Here is a 20577-nt window from a genome sequence, read left to right on the forward strand (position 1 = left end):
CACTTACGTAGGCTCTGCTTCCAGACTTCCTATGGACCTCTGGGTGGCCGCCGGGAGAACAGAATGCAACTGCAAATTGATTCCACGCCCTCTCCCCCACCAGTTTCTATGCCTCTGCAGTAAAGCAATCCCATAATACTATCCTCAATTCAAAAGGAGTGATTGATTTCCATGGAGCTGCTGGGTGAGTGCGTAAATAAACCAGAACATATTTCAAGCCCCACCTTGCTCTCAAACTGCAGCCACAAAGTTCAGTTTTTATCCTTCCAGCAATAAATCAGATTCAGTACACAACTACTGCTGGGAAAATGCGAGCCCTGTAGAGATAGGAGCTCCTCCTCCTCCTCCTCTTCAGTAAAGTTTATTATTATTATTTCATTTTATAAGGTATATAAAATAGAGAGAACAATTCTAACAGCCGGCCAGAATTAAAAGATGGTAAACAAAACTATATAATAGGCATATAGAGTTGGTAGCGGTGCATGAGTTAAAAATAGCAAAGTTTGCTGTACAGTAGTACCTCAGGTTAAGTACTTAATTCGTTCCAGAGGTCCATTCTTAACCTGAAACTGTTCTTAACCTGAAGCACCACTTTAGCTAATGGGGCCTCCTGCTGCTGCCGTAGCCTAATTTCTGTTCTTATCCTGAAGCAAAGTTCTTAACCTGAGGTAATATTTCTGGGTTAGCGGAGTCTGTAACTTGAAGCATATGTAACCTGAAGCATATGTAACCTGAGTTACCACTGTATAGGTCATAAAGGAATGCCAAAACATATAAATAGTGTTGGGCACTTTGATTCTTCCCTGCTGAAAATGGCAGGATACAGATTAAACGAAAACCACAATTACAATTACAAGTGAAGGGTTATGCCTTCTCCTGCAAAGTGCTTTCCATCCATCTTTCTGAGCACCAAAGATCACACAATGAGCTGCGCAGGACCTCGTTTTTAAACATTTCTTGCCACGCAGGTTGCTATGTAACTTGTGAGGAAATATGCAAGTTGGTATGCTTATTTGTACGTTTCCCGTCAAAACAAATCAACACCGAATCTTGGCTTCAGCGCACTAGCTGTGGAAATGCCCTACTCGTTCAGTAGGATTGGCAGTATTATAATTACAGTTGTGGCACACGGTATGAAGAGTACTTAAAGCCACGCATGACACAACTTTCATTTTCCCCAGACTACATTTCTTTTCATTTGGTTATCTCTTGAAGTTCTCAACGCCATTGCTGGCAAGGAGAAATCAGTCTGGGCTCGATCCAAGCGTTGCTTGTTGAAACCTGTATTTGGGGCACTCACTTCCAATAATCTACCTCCTCTAAAAAAACAATCCTATTGTATGAAGATATTATCCTACTGTGAACGGCCCGCCCTGTGACCTGTGAGTACAGGGTGTTATAATAAATAAATTAATAATAATAATGGGGCTATTTCATCTCTCATACCTTTCCATCTATTTTAGCAATGGGTCAGACTATTAGCTCAATATTGTCTACTACGGCGTTTCAGGAAGGGAGTTCCTCAAAGTCTTACCTGGAGATTAGGGACTGAACCTGAAACCGTCTGCAGACAAAGCTACAGCCGTCCAGCTTCTTCCTCCATTCTTTAGCTATAGCACTTCCATGGCATCACAGTGATGCGCCTTTTATTGCAGCATTAAGCCAGTACCACGTAATGGGGAAGGATAGATTATATCTTGTACCAGTCTTCCAAAGCACACACAGAAGAGGCAAAGAAACTATAAACTACCAACTGGGGAAAGCACTCCAGTTTAGAAGGGACGCGGGTGGCGCTGTGGGTTAAACCACAGAGCCTAGGACTTGCCGATCAGAAGGTCGGCGGTTCGGATCCCCGCGATGGGGTGAGCTCCCGTTGCTTGGTCCCTGCTCCTGCCAACCTAGCAGTTCGAAAGCACGTCAAAGTGCAAGTAGATAAATAGGTACCACTCTGGCGGGATGGTAAACGGCGTTTCCATGCACTGCTCTGGTTCGCCAGAAGTGGCTTAGTCCTGCTGGCCACATGACCCAGAAGTTGTACGCCAGCTCCTTCGGCCAATAAAGCGAGATGAGCACTGCAACACCAGAGTCGGTCGAGACTGGACCTAATGGTCAGGGGTCCCTTTACCTTTACTCCAGTTTAGCTTGCAGTGTTCATGGAGTGAGGATTCTGAAATGGCAGCCTTAGAAGACATGCTGACAAAGGAGGTCACCCTGATCTATTTAGTCAAAAGCTGGTGGGACTGATGCCTCGAGGGCTTGATTTGTACATTTTCTCAGCATGAGATGAGTGTGGCATGAGAACCGCCAGGAAACCATGGTAATGAACAACATGGACTCCAAGCCATGCAGTGCTGTCTTCTCAACATCCATTGTAAAGGCTATAAAAACAGCTGTTTGTAGCAAAACAACTCACCCATGGGCCCTGCTGGAAATACACAAGTTAAACATCCCTGGTGGTCACTTTCAGACAACCTGGTTATTGAGCAATCGTCCTGATTCATTTGCACAAAGCTTGTGAGATTTCATGCTCATCCTGATTTGTCTGTGGGGAGGGTTGTACAATGGGTCTTGCAAGCTGGACCCTTATTTTCCCCCAACTGTTGTGGGACAGGTTTGACAGGGGGGGTGGGTCCACCTGTCAATCACCTGAGGTTGCAAAGCCCAGTGTGGTGCATAGTGCTTTGATCAGCTGACTCTCGGAGCTTCAAAATGCTGGGCAGAGCCCTCTACAATGACTAGCTGATTGTTTGCAATGTTTAGCTGATTGTCGGGCCTTGCAAAGAGCCATTCAGGGCACTACAGACAGGATGTGCAGGTTCAGCTGAACTGCAGTGCTTGCAAACCCTTGTGCCCCAGCTACATCTTGACCTGCCCCACACCTGACAAAGGCAAAGATCAGAAGATGACCTGGATGGTCGCCAGATTCTGTGTACTGGATCTGTAGGCGCAGACCACCCCCCAACTCAAAATAGTCCGGCATGAAAAGCCCCAAACACGGTTCCATGGGTGATTCTGAGTCAACTCCTTGGGACAGTTTATTGTTGTACATAGTTGCTAAATTTAGTGTTGTACATTGTTTTAATTGTCTGTTTTAACCATATTTGCACAGCAGTTTCTAATGTTGTGAGTGTCCTCCATTTAAGAGGCTTCTACTCTGCAGCCTCTTATAGTTGTTTTAACTGCGAGTCTTTTAGTTCTTATGCTCTTACAGTTGTTTTAACTGCGTGTCTTTGTTTTTAGTTCTTATCTGTTTTAATTATCAGTTTTTTACCCATCCATTATCCGTGTTTAATCTTGTATTTTATCCAGAAGTTTTATCATATGCCTGTTTCCTTGTCCTCATTTGCTCTAACAATTATCGGTTAAAAAAAATCCTAACTGCTATTTTATCTATATGCTTTTTTAAAATTCTGGTCTGAGACCGTAATAAAGTTCATTCACACCTGACTTCATATATGTATGGCAGTCCAGGCAGGTGGGTGTGGCCTGGCCTGACCACAATGGCCTTGAGGGCCAAATAGGGAGATTCCCCACTGCTGCTATATGATGTCACATCAAGCAGTTGTTTGCCCCACACTTTCCAATCACTTTTAATGGGGCGCGGGAGAAACCCGATTTATTTTGGAAGTGGATTCCGTTGTGCAAGAGCAGAAAATCCATTTCAGCTGGGCGACCTAAATTTGCCACTTGAATCCCATCTGCAAAACAGCTACGTTCTGGAAGTGTTGGAGCTCTTCCCTTTCCCCCATCCCAATATTTAGATAAGTAAAAGTAGGTAACCCCGATAATAGTTCCTGTGGCGTGACTACAAAAGTAAGCTGTAGCTTGCTGAAACACAGCCAATATTCCCAAAGAGCTTTCACTTTGAATGCATTCAAATTCTGAGAAGAGCAATTAAGGGATTTCAGGTTTGGCTGAGCTCCTGTTTCCTCCTGATCCATATTAGCAAATAACCATTCCTCTCATCTTGCAGGCATCTTTTGAAAACTATTTTGTTTATGCAGGCCCCTGCAATATGAATGTTCTCTTTTTCAAAGCCCAACTGGTATTTAATTCTGTTCCTAATAGATGCTTTTTGCCGATTTTGTGACTGCATGCTGTATGCCGCTTTGATGTGTTAGTAGGAAAGTGCTGATGATAAATATGCAAATAAATAATAACCCATTTGCCTCCTACCGCTCCTAGCACAGGCTATCATGTCTGTGCTCTGTGGGTAGGTGCCAATATTTAAGTTGGTTTCTCCTACTGCAGCTACCAAACTTCACTGCTGTTACTCATTTTCTCTTCCCAACCCCTTAACTGGGGGCTTATAATCTCCTTGTGGGTATGTTCACAAAGTCATCAGTCTTTGACCCAAAGAGAATACAGTGGTACCTTGGGTTAAGTACTTAATTCATTCCGGAGATCCGTTCTTAACCTGAAACTGTTCTTAACCTGAAGCACCACTTTAGCTAATAGGGCCTCCCGCTGCTGCCGCTGCACGATTTCTGTTCTCATCCTGAAGCAAAGTTCTTAACCCGAGGTACTATTTCTGGGTTAGTGGAGTCTGTAACCTGAAGCGTATGTAACCCGAGGTACCACTGTAGTGGAACATATAGCTCAGTGGTAGAACACCTGGTCTTGTATACAGAAGGTCCCAGGTGCAATCTCTGGTGTCTCCAGTTAAGGCTGACAGGGTAAAAAGGTAAAAGGTAAAGGACCCCTGGATGGTTAAGTCCAGTCAAAGACGACTATGGGGTTGCGGCGCTCATCTTGCTTTCAGGCTGAGGGAGCCGCCGTTTATCCACAGACAATTTTCTGGGACTAAACCGCTTCTGGTGCAACGGGACACCGCGACGGAAGCCAGAGCGCATGGAAATGCCGTTTAGCTTCCCGCCGCAGTGGTACCTACTTATCTACTTGCACTGGTGTGCTTTCAAACTGCTAGGTTGACAGGAGCTGGGTCAGAGCAACGGGAGCTCACCCCATTGCGGGGATTCGAACCGCCGACCTTCTGATCAGCAAGCCCAAGAGGCTCAGTGGTTTAGACCACAAGGCTGACAGACTCCTTCCCCAAACCCTGGAGAGCCACTGCCTATCAATGTAGACAATATAAAAGCAGATGGTCTGACTCAGTATAAAGTAGTTTTCTGTGAGACACCTCTGTCAAGGCAATAATAGCAATGAGGTGCTTCCACATCGCTCTCCCTCCCCATGTCCCTCCAGCACATCCGATGGTTTCCTCCACCTCCACAGTCACTTTCAAGAGCTGCTGCTGTAGCCTGCCTGTCCCCCCCCCAATTTTATGCTATATAAACTGCTGCGAGAACTTTCTTCTGTAACGCAATGGATGTAAGCGTTCTAAATGAGAAAAGCTGGTGTTGCAGAGGAGGAATCAACCTCATCAGCAAGTTTCTTCATAGCACCTGTTCCCTGGTTTCCATCAGCACTCTTGATGCCATAAAAAAGGGAGGAGTTTGTGTGACAACCTTGGGCAGGTGAGGTGAGCCTCACCTGTAAGCATTGAAGGAAAGCATCTGGCCTGGCAGTCTTTTCCCAGGGCTAACATGGGAATCAAGGCAACCCCAAAAAGGATTTCTTTCCTACCTATTGAGCTTAGGGCTGTTAAGTTTTGTGTTTGTTCCCCAGTGCAAGAAGCTGCATTTTAAGAAGAGTTTTGGGATTTGATATCCCGCCTTTCACCCCCTTTAAGGAGTCTCAAAGCGGCTAACATTCTCCTTTCCCTTCCTCCCCCACAACAAACACTCTGTAAGGTGAGTGGGGCTGAGAGACTTCAGAGAAGTGTGACTAGCCCAAGGTCACCCAGCAGCTGCATGCGGAGGAGCGGGGAATCGAACCCGGTTCACCAGATTACGAGACTACCACTCTTAACCACTACACCACACTGGCTCTTGGTATTTTAAGAACCAGAAGGTCCCTATAGAAGTGGGTCTGATTATTTCTTGGTTGAGGTGAAAAAACAGTTGAACTTAGCAAACTTGGTACTGGAGTGTGGAACTGTTGAAGTTCAAAGCCTTGTGATCTTACCATGCTGGAAGGGTTCAGAGGGCCCCCCCAAGGTGGGTGTTGCTACTCCCCCCATTTTTACAGATATATTTCACAACATGTCATTGACACAATAATAGTGCAATAGTGGTGGATTCATACTGGACAGCCCACACATTATTCCACTTTGTTCGTGGTTCTGTGATGCTCTAAAATAAAGCGTAATAAATAATAATAATAATAATAATAATAATAATAATAATAATAATAATAATAATAATATATTATTTATACCCCGCCCATCTGGCTGGGTTTCCCCAGCCACTCTGGGCGGCTTCCAACACAATATTGAAATACAGTAATGCCTCAAACATTAAAAGCTTCCCTAAACAGGGCTGCCTTGTTCTCTTTGACATCTGATGGGAGGGTGTTCCACAGGGCGGGTGCCACTACCGAGAAGGCCCTCTGCATGGTTCCCTGTAACTTGGCTTCTCACAGTGAGGGAACTGTCAGAAGGCCCTCAGCACTGGTCCTCAGTGTCCAGGCAGAACGATGGGGGTGGAGACAAAAAAATAACATAAACCACAACATCTGTAGTATAAAAAAAAAAGTTGCAGGATTTCAGCAGGGTGTTATGGGACATGCATGGATTGGAAATGAAGAAGTGCGCCCGCTCCAAAATTTTTGCTGGCACAAATGGTATTGGAAGTGGGATTGTGTACAACTGCTGCGATTTCAGCAAGCCTGGCTATTAATAGAGGATATGGGAGTTGCAGTCCACCAGCATATAGAGGGCCAAAGGGAGACACCCTCCATCAGTGTCTCCTGGTTATACATCATTTATTTGGGTCTATTTATCTTTTCTCCCTGAGGCTGTTGAGCCAGCCAGCAAATCTTTTCCAGGTAGTAAGAGCTTTACAATCTGGACCTTGGTTGTTGGGAGGGGAGGAACTCTCAAGACACCTGTTGTGACCACTTAGTAATTTCATGCATGAAGGACTTTAGGAGTATTTGCTTAAGTTACAATTCCAATGGTACCAAGTTGTGTCCAGATCTCCACCTCATTATATCAACACGGATATTATCAGTTTATGCAACCTGAGGATGTTTACCAGATTCCTGCTGGAGGCCTATTAGCTGCACGCTCAACTTATTCTTCCTGGCTTGCAAAATCTTTCCGGGTGGAGCTAGCTGATTGGGATTATGGAAATTGCTAATGGGTGCCTGGACGAGGATGATAGACCAGCCACATTAAAATGAGACTACTGGAGGCTTGTATTGTTTATTTTCAAAGTTCTCATGAGATTCCCTCGGAGCTCAATAATTACTATTGAGTCGCAAATATTCCACACTTGGGCAAGTTGCTCAGGTGGAGTTTCAGTCCCAAAGCATCGTGCTCTGGTCACCTTGGTGAAGAGGGTAGGGGGCTTATGGTGGTCCTATCATCCCTGACCATTGGGCATGCTCAGTAAAGTTGCTTTGGTATAGAACGAGGCTTAGAAGGGGCACATGCAACCCTGTTAGGTTCTCCTAGACCAGGGGTCAGCAAACTTTTTCAGCAGGGGGCCGGTCCACTGTCCCTCAGACCTTGTGGGGGGCCGGACTATATTTTGAAAAAATAATGAACAAATTCCTATGCCCCACAAATAAGCCAGAGATGCATTTTAAATAAAAGGACACATTCTACTCATGTAAAAACACGCTGATTCCTGGACCGCCCACAGGCCAGATTTAGAAGGCAATTGGGCCAGATCCGGCCCCTGGGCCTTAGTTTGCCTACCCATGTCCTACCTAGACATTCAGCAGCTTTCAACACCATTGCACATTGACAAATGGGGAGAACAGTGCTGAAACGCATCAAGTTATTCCTGGTTGCAGAACGTGCTAGTAGGAGTCTGCTATGCCCAGCGCCCTGTAAGGTACCACGGGCACTTCTGTTGTCTCCTGTGCCACTTTACATGGAAGGAGTAAAAGATTTGGACCCAGGTACGACTGGTATGGCTAAAGAACCGAGTTAGTTTGCTTTGTTTTAAATTGGAGAATGATTGTGAACAGAGACCCCAAGGTTGCTCATTCATTCTTATCCAATCCACTTCCAAACTTAATCTAGGAAAGACACAGGTAGTGTTGAATTGGTGATCCAAGAATAGGTGCATAGCCAGCTCGTTTTGGGATGGGTTGCTCCCCTCTTCAAAAGCCAGGTTTGCCGTTCTGGGTGTTCTGTTGGGTCCAATATGCCCACTGCTACGTCTGGACACCTAGATGCAACATCCTGGACACCAACAGTTACATCCGGCTTGGACTGCTTTCACATGTCTAGGGTTAGTTTTGAAAGTTTTCGCTGTTGCTAACTGGGGTATGCTGCAGAAACAACTCTATGCTGCAAACCAGTGATGGCCAAACTTGGCCCTCCAGCTGTTTTGGGACTACAACTCCCATCATCCCTAGCTAACAGGACCAGTGGTCAGGGATAATGGGAACTGTAGTCCCAAAACAGCTGAAGGGCCAAGTTTGGCCATCATTGCTGTAAACACATGGACTACCAAAATGTTAAACTTCCAAGTGTGCCATAGTCGCCAACTAACACCACGCTCCCAATTGCCCTACTTCCAAGAAGTCACGGGGCTGCATCCAGCTATGTCATACTCGTTGAAGATCCAATTAAAGTCTTGTCCACACACACCTGCTGAATGGGAGCAAATGTCAGCTGGGTTTTCTGTAGATTGGCGCTTGCCAATCTTGTTTTCTGTAGATTGTAGATTGGCGCTTCAATGGTAAAGAGCAGGTTTTCCTGGGGAAAGTGGTGGGGCAAACAGAAAACCGGTTGGATCCGTGCTTTCTAGGAATGAGACAAGCAAAAGTGTGCATGAGTCCAAAGTCAATGTGTTCAAGTTGGCCATACCCAATTAATTCAGTGGATGTACTCAACAGTGTGACTTAAGGGCCTTTTCAGTTGACCCAATCCTAACCCCCCATTGCTTCTGTATCATCCCAACAGCCTATCTGTGAAGATTGGCATTAGCCCCATAGCTGTCAACCGTCCCTTATTTGGCGGGAAACTCCCTTATCCCAGCGCTGTCCCTTATTGATGATGTCCCTTAAATTTCCCGGGTTTCAAAGGAAGCAGCTCCTCTCCCTTCCTCCCTGCCAGCCAGGGAGGAGGGAGGCTCCAACTGTGTTGCTTGGCTGCGTTGCTCACCCAATAAGGAGTCTAAGAACGACTGGGGGGTGGAGCTTGCATGCCTTGTGCCAATCAAATCAGCCGCGTTGCCTGGGGACTCGCCTTTGCTCAGGGCTTCCCAGCGGAGAGGTGACAGTGATTTTCCTTGCTGTATCCCCTTTGCCGGGTTGCTGCGCTGTGGGAACCACCGCTTGAGGCTTTGTTTGGCTGCCGGTTGACCAAAATCCCTTATTTTGGCTGCTGGTCCCTTATTTTCGAGGCTGCTGGTCCCTTATTTTCAAATCTGTAAGTTGACAGCTATGATTAGCCCCCATATTCTAACAGCTTTTGAAAGGTGGAATTTTATTCAAAGGCTTCTGCATCCCTCAGACCAGCCTTTCTCAACCTGTGGGTTCCCAGATGTTGTTGAACTACAACTCCCATCACCCCTAGCTAGCAAGGCCAGAGCTCAGGGGTGATGGGAGTTGTAGTCCACCAACATCTGGGGACCCACAGGTTGAGAACCGCTGCCTTAGAAACTCTCTTACACCAGCTCTTAGCACATAACGCATGCATGCATTTATCCATGCTGGGAATCAGTCTTGTGAAACAGCAACTCCACAGCTTGGATACTGATTGAGAGATGCAACTTCTACCACTAATGCTTTGCAGAAGCTGCATTTACTGGCATTCTAAGTAGGAGGCACCTTCTATACTCCTGATTGCAATGAGAAAAAGGAATTGCATCAGAATGACAGTTTAGGGGGAAGTTGGTCGACATTTTAACTAGGTCGAAATGTAATTGGGTCTCAGACCACAAACAAACAAAGCAGATGAGAGACTAGAGTTTTTTAAATTTTTCTTTGAAAAGATGATATTTTACAATACATACAAAAATACTCTGAATATACATTATCTTTTTTCCCCCTCATTACAAAAACACAAGACAACACGTAATTTAAGATTTGTAAACAGTATTTGTTCCTAACACTTCTGGAGATTGATTTGAAGGTGGAGAGCAAATTTTGGGAGATATTTTGGCAACATGAGTGCAGTGGTGTTAAATTGGGCAGTGTTGATTCTATGCAGGTTATTCATAATAGTACGTTGTCCAGACTCCAGTAAAACTCAATATTCCAGCCCTGCCTGCATTCATAGTCACAGCTGACAGAAAATAGGTAAACTAAAAAAGGCAGGTCAGGAATTTTTATATAATCTGGACAAGGTATGAGCAACAGTTTTGAGATTTCAGCCAATAAAACTCACAATCCAAATTACTTGTGCTAAGGCCATACAGCAAAGCCTACAGACAGTTCCAAAGTTCAAGTGTCAGAAATTATTCCAGACAATTCAGTATTGTGGCAGATTTAAGTTTTTGCTTGAATTTTAATTTTTTTTAATAAAAAAAACCCAGAGTGCAATCCAATTAAAACTGAATCACATTTAACTCTCATGGATGTCAAATAGGACAGGGAAGAGGAGTAGTGAGAGAAAGCCATGCTCAACTCTCATTATGATCCATGGAGCATTTATGTTCTTAAACTATGGGTGGATTGTGTCCTAGGTTTTCGTTTTGTGGGCCTCCATGGGAAGCAGTTTTTATGGGACATGAACACAGTGCATAGGTATAGGTGCCTAATTCTACAAATTTGCCTTTCAAAAGGAGAAGCACCCTTGGCACACACAGAATCGCCTGTGCGTAAAATTATTCCAATCAATTTCACAAGAATCACCTAATTCATGAAATCTATCAGTTTAAGTGGAGCGGTATCCACCTTTCCACGCCGCTAAAATTGCTCGTGGGTTTCCTGATTAGAGCTGCCAACTGTGTAAAGAATATGTTTTAAGGGGGGAGATCCAGACTGCCTGTGCTACTGGGGAATCCAGTGGACGTCCACCATAGCCAAGCTGTCTGCATGACACCCCTTTCGGGAAAAATAGGCACAAGACATTTTTTTTTTGGATTTTTATAACAAAAGACGTTTTCCACTCAAGACAACACGAGACTTAAAATGAAGCTATGCATCCGCACAGTGAACGTGAAGTAGACACAGTCCAAGGGAACAAATATCCAAATCACAGGCACACGGGGCCATGGATTTTGGGCAATAGCATCTTGGAATATATTTTTGGCAACAGTTCAGATGGTGCAGCACCTGCAGAGTGAAATTTACAGAAGATTAAATCAGTTTAAACAAAGATAAGGTGCATTGCATTGCATTGCGCTGAGCTCAGAACTTGGACACACTTCACTTACCTGTGTGGCAGCTACCCATGATGTCATGCATAGGACTTTCCCAACTGAGATCTTAAGTTGGAGGTGCACCACCATTTAGCTGTGGCTCCTATTTCCCTACTTTAAATCAGGGATAGGACACCTTTTCCCCTCCCTCCCATCTCAAGGGCCACATTCCCTGGGGTGAAATCCCCCCAGGAAAGCCACCAAACACACACACTTCTGCTCCCTGCAGAAAAGCTTGGGAAAGCCAAGGAGACGAGGCTGTAACCCAGATGGGGAGGACCTCGTGGCTGCACTCGCCCCACAGCTCCCCCATCCCTGCTTTAGGTGGGATGGATGCATGGAATAAGTAAGGCACCTTTTAAATACATTGCTGTTTTATGGTGCTGCTGATTGGCAACTGGTTAAGTTTTGTGTGTGTCGATTTCAGGATTGTACTGTGTATTTTAAGTGTATAAGCTGCTTTGGGCATTTTCTCTTAAGAAACAACCTGGTTGCAGCCTGCAACCTGGTCAAACAAGTGTGTGTGTGTGTGTGTGTGTGTGTGTAGATACACACACACACACACACACACACACACACGTTTTAGTAGCTTAATCTATCAGTTAAGTCTGCATATAAGGTAAAGAATACAGTGGTACCTCGGGTTACATACGCTTCAGGTCACAGACTCCACTAACCCAGAAATAGTACCTCGGGTTAAGAACTCTGCTTCAGGATGAGAACAGAAATTGTGCTCCGGCGACGCGGCAGCAGCAGGAGGCCCCATTAGCTAAAGTGGTGCTTCAGGTTAAGAACAGTTTCAGGTTAAGAACAGACCTCCGGAACGAATTAAGTACTTAACCCGAGGTACCACTGTATTTCTGAAGCACGAATCAGGCTTTGTTATAGTCCAAGACATGCATCCTATTAGGGCATTTTAAAGAGAAGACCTCTTGAGAAGAGAGATTTAAGAGATTTGGGATCTCCAACACCCAGGGCAACTATAAACACGTCCAATAGTGACATACACAAACATACATATGGATGTTACTGAATCTGGGCACCTTTTTAGTTGCTTAGCATATTTTTTCCAAGTAAGACCAGCTGTTACAGCCCAAGTAATATGCTCTTAGAATGACATGTGAAACGAAATAATATTGCAGCAGCCATTAAAAACACATTGCACTTAACATTGCCCGAAGAGGCGCCTGCTATCGGTTGAGCGTCAGCCTGATGGAGTTTTTGACAACACGAACTCCGCTTGCTGGAATTGGAGAGGATGAATCTGGTAACTCTTTACTGGAAAGCCGCTGCGAAAGGAAAACAGAAATCAGATGTGTGAAGCTGAGCTGAGTTCAGGTACAAAAAGACACATCCGTGGACTCTGGCACTGATCCTGCGCGGCTGTGTCTTTCACCTTCCAATGCTCAGCTTTTATTCTTCTACTTAAGTAACATAGCTGAGTGTTACGGTTTTTATATTTTATTATCAGGGTCTTTTAACACTAATTTAACCCCCTGAATTTAACCCCTAGTCTAGGAAGCGAAACTCTCAAGAGGCTGAAATTTGGGATTTGAACATGTATATCACCAAAAGCAAATGTTTGGTACTAATTTTTAGGGGTAAAGAAAATACGTGGATGTCAAGTAAATACTTAAGGCCTCTAGGTCACAGGAACTATAGCTCCATTTCTGGTTCTTCTTTTAAAACTAAGGGGGCTCCATACAGTACCTGTGATCTTAATGTGCCAGAAGTTGGAACCAGTGTGGTGTCTCCCAGGCTGCGCTAAAGGACCAGAAGAAGAAGAACCTGGTCAGTATTTAAAGACAATGAACAGTGAATTACAGCCAGAAGCAGATAAGTCTGTAATATTGTGTAATTACTATCCCCCCCCACACATGCAACTTCAAAATCTTGTAGCACAAAACAAGGCATGCCCACTCCAAAGGAATAAGAGTGGACTTTGGATTAAATGGGTTTTAAGACAGCAGCCTCACAGCAACTATGAAGGATCTGGAGATACCATTAAGGTGAAATCTGTCTGGAAGCCATGTGAAATAGCCTTTTACAGCATTCCTAAGACTTATCACAGCTACAATAGAAAGTGTTGTTGTTTAGTCGTTTAGTCGTGTCCGACTCTTCGTGACCCCATGGACCAGAGCACGCCAGGCACTCCTGTCTTCCACTGCCTCCCGCAGTTTGGTCAAACTCATGTTAGTAGCTTCAAGGACACTGTCCAACCATCTCGTCCTCTGTCGTCCCCTTCTCCTTGTGCCCTCCATCTTTCCCAACATCAGAGTCTTTTCCAGGGAGTCTTCTCTTCTCATCAGGTGGCCAAAGTATTGGAGTCTCAGCTTCACGATCTGTCCTTCCAGTGAGCACTCAGGGCTGATTTCCTTCAGAATGGATAGGTTAGATCTTCTTGCAGTCCATGGGACTCTCAAGAGTTTCCTCCAGCACCATAATTCAAAAGCATCAATTCTTCAGCGATCAGCCTTCTTGATGGTCCAGCTCTCACTTCCATAAATCACTACTGGGAAAACCATAGCTTTAACTATACGGACCTTTGTTGGCAAGGTGATGTCTCTGCTTTTTAAGATGCTGTCTAGGTTTGTCACTGCTTTTCTCCCAAGAGAAAATAGAAAGTGTTTCTCTCTATATCCATCCAGTGCTGCTCAGCTGACATTTGATCCAGTCCTTTCGGCTCTATAGCTACTACACAAAAGTGGAAAAGGTTGGAGGCTCCTTCAAGGCAGCAAACACAAGTCGTGTTAAAATCTGCTTCTGCAGCCCTTCTGGTAAGTTGTGTTACTTATGTTGTAAAAACCTGTTAACGGCCTCTGCGAAGTCTGAACGGAGTTGAGTACAGTGGTACCTCGCAAGACGAAAGAGTTTTTCGTTTTTTGAGTTGCTTCGCAAGACAAATTTCCCCATGGGCTTGCTTCGCAAGATGAAAACGTCTTGCAAGTTTGTTTCCTTTTTCTTAAAACCGTTAATACCCAGGGTGCATTGCTTGAACAGTGCACAGTGGTGCTTCACAAGACGAAACATTCGCAAGACGGAAAAACTCGCAGAACAAATTAATTTCGTCTTGCGAGGCACCACTGTATTCAGAAGTCAGGATCCTTCCCTCCCTACCCCTATGCATGCTTCCTTCAGCATGAGGCTGCAATCCTAGGCATTGTTTCAACATCTGTCATGTAACATCAGGCCACTCTGACCAGGTACTCGCCGTTCCTACATCTTTCAGCCGTTTGAACCCGTCTTGCAAGGCCGGTGCGTGGCCTCTCTTGTTCACGGAAATGTTTTTCATGCTTGCAGAAGCCACTCCATCCAGATGCTGCTGATGGTTATGTGCAGTTGTGGGAGCCACATCAGGCTCGACAGCCTTGGAGATACTGTTGGTGCTTGGAGAAGGTGCAGCCATGTTATCTGCAACTGTGGAACCCGGCTCTGCAAAAAAGAAGAATCTTTTCAAGTTTTTAACTTACAGACTTCCAACAGAGAACTCTCGCCAATGCCTTCTTCTGCCACAGTGCAGTTATGGTTCGAATATATGTTTTTTAAACAACTGAATGTTTTAATTTTTTTATATATATATAAAATGAATGTATTCTTTAAACTATATTTTGCAAACCACTCTGGGATCTTAATGGATGAAGGATAGTAGCGGAAACGACGCGGGAGGCTGCAGTTACGAGTTACTGGGCTCTGCAGCCACAGGGGGTGCTGTGATTCTCCAGAGGTTTGATTTCACCCCTGGAAGCACACTCCATTGTCTCTTGAGACAGACGGGTGCCAAAAAGAATAGATGATTTTTCAGATTTTAGACATACGTAGACCAACTACCGGAATGGACAAACCTTGAGAAGACATCGAAGGCTGAAGGACGTTCGGTGGCTTCTCTCTGTTAGTATAGATGGTGGTATTTTGAAAGACAGCATTCCTGTGTAAAGCAGGAATAAGGGTAAGGATAATTCCCTGGGTAAGGAACATGTCTTGACATGTGTTAGGCTCTATAGGTCTGGCACAACATCACCATAAAAACCACTAGAGACAAAAGATTTTGCTGTAAGTCAGTTCAGTCAGTTAACATTAAGCAGATTTAAGAACGTAAGAAACGGCTGCTGGATCAGGCCATAGGACCATCTAAAGCGGCATTCTGCTCTCACAATAGTCAAAGCGATGCCTCTGGGAAGCCTGCAATCAGGAACTGACTGCAACAGCGCTCTCCACACCTGAGATTGCAGGCAACAGGAATTCAAAGGCATCTTACCTCAGAGTAGAGGCAGATTTAAAAGGCAGCAAAGACCCGAGTCTTTACAGCGGTAGAATAATCCAACATGGCTCAAACACACAGAGCTACAGAATCGCCAGAGCTTATCTGTGTGTCCGCCATGAACCAACCTGAATTCATAACGGAAACAAGACCCTGGGTGAGTGCCTGGAATCTTGCTACTGCTTGGCAGAAGTTTGTGTGTAACAATAGGAAGAATTTGGCCTTGGGGAAATGAACTCAAAATTGATGGACCGAGCGCCGGGCATTATCAAATGCAGGAGCAGCTGCAGGAGTCTCTTGCAACAATGGCCTCCCCATAGTCTTGTGGCACCTTAAAGGTAAAGGGAACTGGGGTTAGGCCCAGTCGCAGATGACTCTGGGGTTGTGGCGCTCATCTCACTTTATTGGCCGAGGGAGCCGGCGTACAGCTTCCGGGTCATGTGGCAAGCATGACTAAGCCGCTTCTGGCGAACCAGAGCAGCGCATGAAAACGCCGTTTACCTTCCCATCAGAGCGGTACCTATTTATCTACTTGCACTTTGACGTGCTTTTGAACTGCTAGGTTGGCAGGAGCAGGGACCGAGCAATGGGAGTTCACCCCATCATGGGGATTCGAACCGCCGACTTTCTGATCAGCAAACCCTAGGCTCTGTGGTTTAGACCACAGTGCCACCCGTGTCCTTAAAGACTAGCAAATATAGCACAAGCTTTCATGGGCTCAAGTCCTCTTTGCTAGATGCAGGTGGCTGAGCGTTCCAGGGTCTTAAGACAGAAGCGAGCTTTGAAAATGGTACAAGCATTGACATTTTTTAAAAGACCCCTGGATGGTTAAATCCAGTCAAGGCGACTATGGGGTTGCTGTTGGCATGCAACCAAGGAAACAGGGGCAATTGGCAGGCCCCCCCAGCTGGCTCCAGCCCACCGGCCAGTGTGCCATGCGAACTCTAGTCCTTGGTGCAGCATGAATCTGTGACCTGAGCTTCAGAAGCTAGGGCACGCTACTCAGCAGAGTAAAAGCTGCACAAACAGAAGTGGCAGGAGAGGCTGTGTGAGCATATTTACAAGCAGTTTATTCAGCGTACATCAGGACAAAAGGAAACATGTCTGATCTCCTTCGTGTCCAAAGCAAGACAGCTAAAGCAAAAGCTATACACAAACGGAAGTTCCCAGCAAGCTGTGCTGGAGTGTGAACAGGCATGTGACACACAACAATCATGCCTGTTCCTTAAGGCGGAACAGAATATCCCAACAGTTGCAGCGCTCATCTCACTTCAGGCCGAGAGCCGGCGTTTGTCCACAGATAGCTTTCCGGGTCATGTGGCCAACAGGACTAAGCCACTTCTGGAGCAATGGAACATTGATGCAGCAACACAGAATGTATTAAGACAATGCCCACCTTTCAGCTTCTTTTGAAGAACTGCTGCTGGGTTTTGCCACGCTGCTGAAAGGGGGAAGAGCCCTGGATTGTGTCCCAACGCCTACGTCCCTGTACCTGCCCAAGCAGCCGTTGTCCGCAGATGTGCTTCTCAACACAGGTCCACCAATGTTTTGGCTTATGTCTGGCATACTCTGTTGAGAAAAACCGGCTCAAGTTCGCAGACCTACAACTAAAGGGTTTGTTTTTTTAATAAAAATAAAACGGAAAGTCCAGAATTTGGGCTCACCTTTTTTCTCTTCTGCAAGACGTCTGCAGGCAAGTAATTGTGGAGCTGTTTCTTCCTCACGTGAGCAGCTTCGATCTTCATGCCTTCTTTCAACAGGCTGATATTATTCGCCTGCCGATAAACTTAAGGCAGAAGAAAGAAAGTCAAGCAGATCAAGGAAGCCTTCACAGCAAAGTGAGCTGCTGCTTATTCTGTTGTAGCTATTGTTAAAGAAACTGGAGTTCTTGTTGGAAATGCACTGAAAAAGATATACCAAGAACTCTGGCCACAACTTTCAATTAAGGAATAATTCCTACTCAAGAGTTTATCATTTAATTCTTTTATGTTTCCTTTTTCGACATGCGTCTTAGATAATTGAATCCAAGTTTTCTTGCGTTTCTCTGTGCGTTGGAAAAGAATTAAATGATACCGACTTCCAACAGATTTATAGTCCACAAAAAAAACCGAGCTGAAGAAGGCGTTTACTCCGAAACAGGGCCCTCTCCTGGTCACCACTACTGAGTCGTACATCTGATTCACACTCCGGATACTCCGTTTTGGCCCTATTTGATCCTTTATTCTTTATCCTGATTTGTTATATATATGGACTCTTTTTGACTGCCATTGAGACTTGTATAAAACAATTGTTGTGCCCTGGTAATTCATGTACCTTTGTACCATATCACTGCATATTTGAAACTACATTATTTCTGTACTTAAACGGTGTATCCAAACTTACTATTGCTTTAAAACCATCGTACTTACACGGTATATTTAAATTTACTACTAGCTTCAACTGTGATTCTTAGCAGAATGTACACGTTTTTCATCTCAACTCTTGAGTAGGAATTATTCCTTAACTGAAAGTTGTGGCCAGAGTTCTTGGTATTCTGTTGTAGCGACAGCCTCCTCCATTCACAGCCCATGCCAGCTCTGCCCCACAGAGAAGTACACTGTGGGGCTTACAGAACAGGTGCACAGATGAATGTATGTCCTGGTAGTTTGGCTACCAAGGTGTTTGAATAGCTCCTAGGGGGCACCACTGCCTTTTAAACCCAACAACAGGAGCTGAGGGCTAAGGGGGAGAAGCAGCACAGACGGCGCTTTATTGGTAGGGTGGGGACTGTGACTGGTCACTAGGGTATATCAGAAGTCAAAATAAGAGAGCCCAGTGTGGCCCGGGAAACTGCAGAGGGTGGGGAAGAACTGTTCAGTTCTTCATCGAAGCACAGCTTCGGTAGCTACTTAGAATGTGAAGGCATCACACAGAATCCCAGCAAGTTCCAGAAGTAGCAGCACTGGAAGCCGGGAGTGAGAGCTTTAAGCTTAGCACAGTATATTTTGAGAACACACTGACCCTCCCGCCACCCTTGAGTATTCCAGTGCTTCCAAGAGCAGATCTGTCATGTTCAGTGTAAACAGAACTGATTAGATGTTATTTAATGGGCTAAGGGGGAATACCCCCAATCAAGGAATAAAACCAGGAGGTTGCAGAGGCACAAATAGTTAGGCGGCATTAAGGAATGAGCGCTAGATTTCCAGCACTAGATTAGCCAAGATGGTGCCCTCTGGCTTCCAATTCCCATCAGCCCCAGCCAGTAGTCCCTTTGATCTGGGACAACTGGTGTTGTAATAGTTACAGGTAGGTAGCCGTGTTGGTCTGCCGTAGTCGAAACAAAATTAAAAAAAAATCCTTCCAGTAGCACCTTAGAGACCAACTAAGTTTGTTATTGGTATGAGCTTTCGTGTCTTCAGATACCACAATGTCTGGGGGGCACCATGTTGGCTAACCCTGCTATAGGGCCTTTTCTTTCAAAAGGAGACAAAGAAGCAAAGTTTTTCTGAGCACAGTGGATTATACTGTTATGTTGCAAACAGAGTCGCTGGATGGTTAGCAAGCAATGCTTCTTTCTCATATTTCACAAGACTAATTTATACCGAAGTGAGGCAACCCTTTGGGAAACAGGCAAGCAACCTTAGCCCGTTCAGAGGCAGGACTTTCACCAAGAAGAGAAGGGGTTTGTTTACCTGTGTCCGTGAACGACTGGATATCGTAGGTTAAGTCAACGCAGACACTCTCTGCATTCTCCGCTTTCTTAAAAATTATCCCCAGAAACCATACGGACACAAAGTCGCTCCTGAAGGGAAAGTTCCAGGACAGCATATGAACTGAAAGGACTGGTGAGATGTCAGCAAAGTTGCAGCAATGCAGGGATTGCCAAGGAAAACCGGCATGATGCTTCAGTAATATTGAGGAAGGGTAGAGAGCTCCAAGTGTCACACAGGAAAGGGCTGGGCCACACTGCAAGGCTCTGAACCGCTATGGTTCTCTTGTTACCCTATTGCAGGGACAGGGCACTAACAGACGTGAGAATCAGCTGGCAGATACTCAATTCTTCCTCTGCAAAATGCATTCCCCAGGCAGTGGTTTACTGTCCCCTGCCTCCTTTCTGGCTCAGGAAAAGGCAGGCTGCAGGGAAGGAATAGCCGGTAATCAGGGATTTGTTGGCACCCACCTTCATATCGGCTATAGCTGTCAATGTTTTCCTTTTTTTAAAGGGAAATTCCCTTATTCCAAATAGGATTCCTCGCAAGAAAAGGGAAAAGTTGACAGCTATGATATCGGCTAATCTTTCCCTGAAAAATTCCCTTCCAAGGACTCCTCAAGGGAATCTGTTCTTGCCATCACAACAAGAAGTTTACACCCCAATGCCGCCACATTTTCACGGGCTCAAGTAGCCAACGAAGCATCAACTCACTCTTTGAATTTTTCCTTACTCCCTGGGAAGGACTGCGGATTCACTTGGGCGATTGCAATACATTCATTCCGTTCCATGTTTCCAACAAGCACGCGGATTTTCGATTCTACCAGGCCGACCCTATAAACAAAAAAACACGAGAAAAAAATGCAAAATGAAGTTTCAGTTAATAGTTTTGCTGAAGGCTGCCTGATTTACTTCTAACCACCAACTGATGGGTGACACCACGTGGCCCAATGGGTGTACTGCAACAAACCAAAGTTTTAAGATAGGACCAGGAGGCGAACGTTTTGATTTACAGGCAACTCCCAATTTATGCAGGGTTACGTTCCAAGGCACCGCATATTTAAGTGACGTCACGTGTATCTGAAAATGCCTGCAAGCACCCCACCCTGACCCCTTTTGTAATGTTTTCGGACCGCTTCTGGGTTCAGTGTGATGCGTGTGGCTGTGCTTGTATTGTTTTATTTATTTAAGCTGGTGTGCCCCAACTCTCATACTTAGAAATAAAAAATCAAAGTATGTTCAAA

General features: G+C 45.2%; 1 protein-coding gene across 4 annotated transcripts in view; it reads right to left on the reverse strand.

Annotated features, from left to right (window-relative positions):
* Positions 1–11970: 11970 nt before the first annotated feature.
* PAPOLG (poly(A) polymerase gamma) overlaps positions 11971–20577 on the reverse strand; it is a 39254-nt gene continuing 30647 nt past the window's right edge. For 3 of the 4 annotated variants that reach the window (XM_082217544.1, XM_082217545.1, XM_082217547.1), the window contains exons 14-21: positions 20048–20167; positions 19317–19426; positions 17310–17431; positions 17042–17214; positions 15230–15312; positions 14599–14819; positions 13098–13151; positions 11971–12676 (exon numbers count right to left, since the gene is read on the reverse strand). In XM_082217544.1, the coding sequence (XP_082073670.1) occupies positions 12578–12676; positions 13098–13151; positions 14599–14819; positions 15230–15312; positions 17042–17214; positions 17310–17431; positions 19317–19426; positions 20048–20167 (982 nt within the window). In that variant the 3' untranslated portion in view covers positions 11971–12577. The remainder of the gene's footprint in view (positions 12677–13097; positions 13152–14598; positions 14820–15229; positions 15313–17041; positions 17215–17309; positions 17432–19316; positions 19427–20047; positions 20168–20577) is intronic. The other variant, XM_082217546.1, reaches the window with a different exon arrangement.

Source organism: Podarcis vaucheri, assembly GCF_965113315.1.
Source record: "Podarcis vaucheri genome assembly, chromosome: 3".
Taxonomy (NCBI): domain Eukaryota; kingdom Metazoa; phylum Chordata; class Lepidosauria; order Squamata; family Lacertidae; genus Podarcis; species Podarcis vaucheri.